The sequence below is a fragment of the Athene cunicularia genome (assembly GCF_003259725.1).
Source record: "Athene cunicularia isolate RWA chromosome 14 unlocalized genomic scaffold, athCun1 chr14_part1, whole genome shotgun sequence".
NCBI lineage: Eukaryota > Metazoa > Chordata > Aves > Strigiformes > Strigidae > Athene > Athene cunicularia.
In genome coordinates, this window is record NW_020799118.1 from 12,773,574 (window position 1) to 12,782,170 (window position 8,597).

Here is an 8,597-nt window from a genome sequence, read left to right on the forward strand (position 1 = left end):
CCTCAGGCCGCGGTCGCCGTTCCCGCCTCTCCGGTCCCCTCAGGCCGCGGTCGTCCCACCTAATTCCCTCCCGGCCCCTAAAGCTGTAGTCGTCTGGTTTCCCGTTCCCTCAGGCCCGGTCGCCTCTTCTCTTCCCCCAGTCCCGCGGCTGCCGCCGTTCTCCCCGCCCTCATTCTCTTCAGGCTCCGGTTGCCGCCCTCACGGCTCCGGTCGGTGTCTGCCCGCCCCCGCTTCCCTCAGGCCTCAGCGCTCGTTGTGTGTCTCACCCCCTGAGGTGGGGGAGACCCCTTTCCTTTAGTCCTAGTGCCCCCATTCCCCTCAGCCACGCTGAGGTTGGGCCAGCATGGTGGAGGCCTCAGGGGGACCCTTCCCCTCAGTCCCGGAATGGCCCGTGGCTCTCCCTGCCCGCCTCTGACCTGGTGGTGCCTCCCTGTGATTCCCCTGGTTCTGTCAAGCCTGGTCATGCCTGTCAGTCCTCAGGGTCTGGGGACATCTCTATCCTCCTGTGTGCTTTCCTTTCCTTCAGGATCAGGGGGAAAAGCCCTGTCCTATTCCCCTCAGGCCCCAGGAGAGACCCCTTTCCCTCTGGCCTAGTGAGGCTCAGGGCCACTTCCTTGCTTCCTTCCATTCAAACACTGAGTAGGGCCCACTGCACTGTGTAGCTTTTCCCCTACACCTCTTTGCCCTATTACCCTCGGGCCTGGCAAGGTTCATAACCCAGCATCCCTCCCTCATTCCCTTCAGGCTCTTGTGTGGCTACTGGCCTCTGTGCCACAGGGCAGAAGGGTAAAAACCCAGCTTAAGAGTGGGTGTTGTCCTGGGAAGTCCATACCAGCAGGATGGCCTGTATTTCAGGCCTGGCTGGATCCGGGTCCCAGTCCCTGGCTGGCAGAGCATGGCTTGGCTGGACCTGGAACCCAGGGTTCCCCATCCCTGGGGTGTTGGAGGTTCCCCCAGGCCGAGCAGGGAACCTGGGGTTTAGCAGGGTGGTTTGTCTGTGGCAGGAATGCAGCCAGACAGCTGTAGTGCCCAGCTGTGCTGGGGAATCAGAATGCTGGCTCGTGTGGCTTTCCCATACCTCCTTGCAGTCATTGTCACCCTGTGTGCTTTATTTTTAGTCCTAGGCATTGGCACGATTGCTTTGGGCAGAGCTGGCAAGGTGTGGAGTTATTAGTATGCGGGCAAGCCAGATATCTGATACAGACTTTCCTATAGAGCACCCTACGAGTTGCAGCTTTGTTCCCAGTTTGGTGGCATGGGATCTGGGGAACTGTGCTTGAGCGTGTAGCGAGTGCAGTGCTGAAGCTTGCCACGTGTGCCGGTGTTGTGGAGCAGTGTGAAAGCCCCAGGGTCAGCAGATGGGGTGGCGTTTGAACCGCACCGTTTGTTTTCACTTATGGTCCTCCCCTTGTCAACAGCACAAGCCTACCTGGTAGGGTGTGCTGTGCTGGGGACATCCTATGGCTGATCAGCTTCACTGCACGCTGCCTTCTCACAGGGGCTGGCTGCGGCTTTGCGCTAAAAATGCTGCTGTTTTGCGCGTGTCAGCTGAGAAGAGGTAGCTGCCTGCTCTCCCTGTGCTGAGCACAGAGAAACGTTGGGTTTTTTTGATCACAGGTGGGGAAGGTCCATCTTCTCACGGTTGATGTTTGCACTTCCCCAAATAACTCACTTCTTGGTTTGAAATCAGATCTGGAGATGTTTGGGAAAAGCTTGGAAAATCCCCTGGTTTTAAAGATGCTTGAAAAAGTGTGGCCCCCTGCTTAGTTCCTGCACAGCAGAAGTGGTGAGGTGCAGCCCCATAACTCAAAAGGGTGGCATAAAAGCGTTAAATCTGGGAGAAAGGCCTCTTCAAAATGCACGAGACATTTTCTGGCTTCTCAGCAGGCTTTGGTGGGTGCTGTGCCACCAGGCCTGGTACCAGGCAGAGAGTACAGGTAGTATGTTAGAGAGGTGTGGGTCAGGCCTGTTAAATAGGCGGTGAAGCTCAGGGCTGTACTTTCTTCCTCTAGCCTGAATTATTTCCAGTAAATAGATGCTTTTTACTCTTCTCTCACCTGAACACCAGTTTGCTGGTAGCAGTTGACTGGGCAATGTGAGGGCTGGGGGTGTGGGTGATCCTGCCAGCAGTCCTCTCACTTGGAGAAAACTGAGTCTGGTTCCTTCTGGGTGGAGGGAGGGGGGGAGTTGCTTCCCATCAGAGACCTCTGGGCAGAGGGTGCTGCCTCAGCCTGATGGAGCTGGGCGCCATGGGGGTGTTGTCAGGCCTCTGAAGTGGAGATTGTCAGAGGTAAACTAAGCACCCATAAATGATCTTTCCAAGTGGCTCCCAGCCGTGGGGAAGGGCTGCCAGTATGAGAGCTGGGCAGTAAGCTGGACAGTCTCTACTGACTGGAGCTGAAATTAGCCTTGGAGGGGTTAGAAACCGCTTTGGATCAATTTGGTGCCTTCATGCCTGTGCTTATGGTTGGACTTTGCGCTCTTTTCTAGCATGTGGATATGGAAAACTCCTATCTCTGTGGATACTTGAAGATTAAAGGCCTTACAGAGGTGAGTGTTAACTGCAAAACAAGAAGAAAAGGTTCTGTGTAAAGGGTTTTCTTTTTCCTGGTGGGGTGGGAGAAGCTGCCACCAGAAATAGGGAGTGGAGGGATTGACCATACAGTAGATTTGACCACTAAATAGTTTAATAGCTTCAGTGTGTTGTTCTTGGCATGCTGAGCAAGTTCAGTGGGCCTCGATGGGAGTCCTGAACAAGGGAAGCTTATCTGGCATCCCTTAAGGTCTGAGCAGTACCGAATCTGACCCTGCAGTCAGCTTTAAGCAGTCTGCCAGTGGTGGTGCGTTGCTGAAAGAAAATAAACCAGGACCTCAACAGTCAGATCTTTACATACTTCCCTCTCCATCCACCCTCTGAGATTGCTTGTGGTGTTGGACAGTCGGTGAGAACTGTCTCGCAGGGGTGATGCTTCTTTCAGCACACCACGTGTGTGTCATTATGTGGGAGTGCTTGGAGAAGCTTGCTCGCCTCAGCTGAGTCTGGTATTCCCTGCCTGAGTTCTCCTAATTCGGTGCCAATACAAAGCTGAAGAGGAGCACATTTTCCCTGTGGTTTAATTCAGGCCTTGGGCTTTGTAGGAGTCACGCAGCAACTGCTGGGGAGCTGTGCTGGCTGCAGACGGTCACTTGTGATCATCCACCTGGGAGCTTCCATGTAGAGCAGCTCTGAGACGGCTCCTTCTGGTTCCAAAGTGAATAAGAGAGGCAGGGAGAGGCTGGCTTAAGAGGGTGGAGGCTGCGTGTGCCTGGAGTCAGAGTTTAAGAGTCAGAGTTTAAGAGGTGTGGGGCAGGACGCCAGTTTCGGATTGCCTGGAGCTCTTGCTGCGAGATGCTGCTTTTTTTTCTGAACACGTGCACCTCTATCTGCGCTTGAGTTTCTGTCTCTAGGTGACAGATCTGACTTCTCATGCGTCTCTCTTCTCTCCTAGGAGTACCCAACCCTCACCACTTTCTTTGAAGGTGAAATAATCAGTAAAAAGCATCCTTTCTTAACGCGCAAGTGGGATGCTGATGAAGACGTGGATCGTAAACACTGGGTAAATAAATCTGGGGGGCAGATGTGGGTCTGATGCAGTCCTGGTTGAGCAGCTGGTTTGGAGGTGAGGTACAGCATGTGTCCGTGCAAGAGCTGTCACAAGGGCATGGAAATTTCTCCTTCTTGGGTATTTCCCTCCTTCTCCAGCTGGGATCTTTGCAACTAGAGGTCCCTTCAGCAGGCTGTTGGCTGTGATCCATGAGAAGGGAAGGATGGTTTCTTTTCTACTTGCTGGTTGGAAGGGAGCAGGAGCAATCCCTCTCTCTTGACAGTCCCCGTCCCCCCCCCGCCCTGGGAGGACACGTTCCTTATTTTGAAGGCATATCACAAAATGGAGTGGAGGAGGGGAGCGGTGCCCTTTGGGCAGGGCAGTTGGTACCCATGTTTCAGCCACCTCTGCTCAGGGTAGGGCACGTCAGCCACTGTGCTCTGGATCAGGGCCACAGCAGCCAGCTGAGTGCCTCCCTCCCTGCCTTGATCTTTGCTGGCGTTTGATGTTTATTATATTTCTGTCAAAATATCTTCCTCTGGAAGTGGAGGAGCTTCTCCAGCTGGGCTGGACATGGCTGTGGGTGTCTGGCAATCCTGGGTTCCGCCGTGCTAGTCCTGGGGTGTGCGTTGAGCACTGCTTCAAGGGAAGAGCAGCCCCTTTGGTGCAGAGGTCCTACTCTGTAGTAGTTTTTCCCTCCTAAATAGCAGCTGGCACTAGTGACCTCTACTCCTGGAATAAGCATCCTGGCTTTTTATTTTCATTTTTTGTTTCAGGGGAAGTTCCAGGCTTTTTACCAGTATGCAAAAACATTTAACTCTGATGACTTTGATTATGAGGATCTGAAAAATGGAGACTATGTCTTCATGAGATGGAAGGTAAACTCTGCATGTCTCCTTCTCTGATGAGCTGCTTACAAGCGACTGACAGAGGCTTGTGGTGCCTGAAAGCTTTTTCAGCTACGATGGTGTAATGAAAGATCTCACCCTACCAACCTCATAACCCACCATACGTGCAAATTCCAGTGTGACTCCTGTCTAGCCAGCTAATTGTGTCCTTAAGGGCTGCAGTCATGGCTGAAAACACAACAAGAAAATCTTGCTTGGTGATGAGAATTGGTATCTCCAGTCCCTGTGTGGGGCCTGGGTGATGCAGACTGGCCTGTCTGCACCTCTCTGTTCTTCAGCTAGATTGATTCCTCCCTCTTTCCATGAGCCTTGTGCAGCTGCCAGGGGAGGAAATTGTAGGATCATAGAACGGTTTGTGTCAGAAGAGACTTCTCAAGATCGTCTAGTTCCAACCCCTTACCATGGGCAGGGACACCTTCCACTAGCCCAGGTTGCTCAGAGCTCTGTCCAACGTGGCCTTGAACCCTTCCAGGGAGGGGGCATCTACCACCTCTCTGGGCAACCTGTTCCAGCATTTCACCACCCTCACAGTAAAGAATTTCTTGCTTATATCTAATATAAATCTACACTCTTTTAGTTTAAAACCGTTACCCTTTGTCCTATCAGGCCCTAGTAAGAAACCTCTCTCCATCTTTCTCATAAGCCCCCTATAAGTATTGAAGGCTGCACTAAGGTCTCCCTGGAGCCACCTCTTCATCATCAGGCAGCTCCATTTCCTAATTTTGCGATTGGCTTCTGGCTTGCAGGGGACAGGCATTGAACTGAAACTGATCTTGAGCACTCTTAAAACTGGTTCTGGCCTCAGTGGTCTGCTTCCCTGGGAGATGTGTACAGGGGCAGGTGGTGAAAGAACGTGGTGCTCTCTGTGGTGGGGTCTGCTGCAAGCGCAGGGAGTGCTCAGTCAGGAATGCCTTTGTGTTAAGGGTTGTTAATACTCAGTTTGGGAAGGCAGATTGGTGGTGGGGGGGTTGTATTTTACTGGCTTTTTAAAATATGGTCTGTGTTTTGTGTGCAGGAGCAGTTCCTAGTCCCAGATCACACTATCAAAGACATCAGCGGTGCTTCCTTTGCTGGTTTCTATTACATCTGCTTCCAGAAGTCAGCAGCATCTATAGAGGGCTATTACTACCATAGGAGTTCAGAATGGTAAGGAAGTTTCCTTCCTCCTGTGGACTCTAGGGTGCCTCCTCAAACCAAGCCATGACTCCTCTTCTTGTCTGCAGCCTTGGGAGTGTCCAGGCAGTGCCTCTCTGGGCTGGGAAGGAGGTTTGGTCTGGCAGCTGGACCTCAGGGCAGACGAGAGGGGGGGTGTGTGTGCGTGCATGCTTGGCCAGAGCAGACTCATGCAGCCTGTTTGTGTGGTATAAAGTGCTGTCTTTTTGCACGGCAGGGGATAATCAGGCTTGACAGGGTGAAGCAGGGGAGATACGAGGTCTGGAGATGTGCTGTGGCCCAGCAAAGCAATAGTCTGGTGTGTCAGTGAGGGACGTTGGGAGGCAGACACCAGATGTGGCTCACTGAAAGCACCCCTACTGCCCAAACTCTTGCAGGGTTTGCCTTGGCCCTTCAGAGGATGGCGGAGGGGCCTTCAAGAGAGAGCTTGATGCTTTCTCACATGTAACAGCTTGGCTGTTACTCCCTTCAGGCAGAAATCTTGTAAGGCCAGTGCTTTGTAGTCCAGGGTCCTTGGGGTGTTGCTGTAAGACAAGGAAACAGTCAAAGTTAATTGTTTTGTTTCTTGTTAGAGCCAGCCATCTGACAAGTAGCTGTGGAGAGCTCTCTTCCCTCTGACAGCCTTGGATATTTGTCATACAAGTGAATCCGTAGGGTGACTGGAACCTCTTGGGGAGGTACCTGGGAGGCTTTCAGACAAATCCCCTCAGGCTAAGCTTTGAAAGACCTGAGTGTAATTTGCAGCTGTAGCAAACACTGTTTGAACATGAAAGTCGTTGAACTTCAAAAGGTGTCCAAAAACCCCATTCAGCCCACCTCCAACGCAGCCTGGCTGCAGGCAGCTCCAAGGCACCGTAATGGAAACAAGGAACGATGCCGAGTCCTCATGGGGTTTTGGCACCAGGGGTAAGTGGGTGTTGGGTGCCTGAACACCTCTGAGACTAAAGGGGAGGAAAAGATCCAGCCACCAGGGTGTCTGCCTTGTGGCCTGCAAGCAGGAGCCATTAGTGCTAGGGAAGCTCTGCTGCTCTGTGTAATCCTCTCATCTACCTTTTCCCTCTCTCCCAGGTATCAGTCATTGAATTTAACTCATGTTCCTGAGCACAGCGCTCCTATCTACGAATTCCGATGACAGCTGTCCAGAACTGATACCGCACAGAAGCAAACCGGGCAGGAGAGCATGGCCTGCCAGGAGAACTGTGTCCCTGTCGGAGCACGGGAATGCACGCTTCTCTCCTGCCCCTCGGACTCGCAAGAGAGAGCCTGAATGTTAACCCACCCAGCCCAAGGAGCGTGGCTGTTGGAGCTTGATTCTCCCTCCTGTTGAGTGGCGATTTGATCTTTAATCTGGTTTTAAGCTACCTTTACATGCACTTTCTTATTGCACAGCTAGTTTCTCTATCACTGAAGTTCTTCACGGCTCTCCTCTGGAAGCTGTTTCTCAGTAGCTGGAATCAGTGGTCTGTCCTCTGAGTAATAAGAAAATATAAGCTCAGGGCTTATATTTTCATTGTTACAGCCTGATAAGGTTGAAATCGCCAGGACTCAGGTTTGTTGCCCACATTGCCAGCTCTGATGCTCCCAGAGCCGGGTCCCATGTGTGAGGCTCTGCTTGGCAGAGAGCTGCTCAGCTGCAAGAGTCTGTTGGGGAAGTGTTGGCTGAGATGGATAAGGCTTGAATGAGTCTTTGCTTCGCGCTGGCTAACGAGGTTAGCTGGAGCTGCAGATCTTTCAGGAGCGCTGGCCCTTTGGAGCTGGGAGCTGTTCCAGTGTCTGGATGCGCCACTGGAAATTAATTTGATGTACGGACTTCCAGGCTCTCAGTAAAGTGGATCTGAACTCTGCTTATGGGTGTATATTTGCAAAAAAAAAAAAAAAAAAAAAAAAAAAAAAAAGAAAAAAAGACTTTTATTAAAAAATATATATATTTTTATGGTTCCTTTCCCAAAGGACCCTATGGCAAATGCACAAGTACTCGATTACATTTAACTGTTTTCACATTGAAAACCAGGAATGTCTGCATTAGTTTTTATATACATGTATGTAATCAGCTAGCTGCTTTGGGAAAGTAATCGGAGTGCAAGTGTGGAGCAGCGTCCCAGGGACAACTCTGGGACTGTTCAGCATTCGTACTCGCTCTTCATGCTTCACCAACACCACTGCTTGATACCTTTATACAAGGAAAAAAAGAAGAAAAAACCCAACAAACCCCCTCCCCCCCAATAGCTCTCCTCTGATTTTGAAATGTTTCAAGTGATATAACTTAAGGCTTGTGTGCCAAAGTGTGTGTGTGTATGCGTGTGTGGTTTGTTTTGGGTTTTGGTTTTTTTTTTAAAGACATTTTAAAAATTTGCCTCAGTTGTATATTTAATGTGACAGTCCCACCTGCGGGGCTTTTGTGAGAGTTTAGTTTGCGTTTTTTCTGGCTGTTTTAAAAACGACCCCCTTAAGACAGGCTTGTGTCATGTGCTAACCAGGTGGGTGTCGGTGGGTTTGCTGCCTGGGAGGGGGAAAACAAAGCCTCCGCGTGCCTAATGCCAAGGTGGTTTGGGTTTTCTTCTTTTTAACTAACTTTCTTCCTTTCAGCTGCATGTCTGGTTTGTGACAGCAGCTGAATTGCTAGTTTAAGCCTTAACAAGAAAGTATTCAGGTCTCGGTGAGCCCGTTTCCTCTATTCCAAGCCAGGGTCTTCTGTGGTCAGAGAAGCGGCTGGGCCGGTCTCAGGAGATGATGCGGAATCACCCGCCTCACGCGTGCTGTTCGCCGCAGATGAATCCCTTTTCCCCAGCACAAATGGAGAGACTCCTCCTTATGGGAGAAGCGAGGAGACCTGGCCCTTCAGCAGGGCGGGAGCCTCCCCTGCGATGAAGGAAGCGTGTGCTGTTGCCTTGACCGTTGCGGGTCGATTTGTAGAGTAGCGCGAAGGCAAGCA

The 8,597-nt window shown here is 51.4% G+C and overlaps 1 protein-coding gene across 1 annotated transcript; it reads left to right on the forward strand.

The window, feature by feature from the left end:
• Positions 1-2,417: 2,417 nt before the first annotated feature.
• GID4 (GID complex subunit 4 homolog) lies at positions 2,418-8,014 on the forward strand. Its single transcript, XM_026859076.1, has 5 exons — positions 2,418-2,550; positions 3,489-3,596; positions 4,361-4,462; positions 5,508-5,638; positions 6,734-8,014. Exons 1-5 carry the CDS (start codon positions 2,500-2,502, stop codon positions 6,795-6,797), a joined length of 456 nt encoding a protein of 151 aa, XP_026714877.1. The 5' UTR covers positions 2,418-2,499; the 3' UTR covers positions 6,798-8,014.
• The last annotated feature ends 583 nt before the right edge of the window (positions 8,015-8,597 follow it).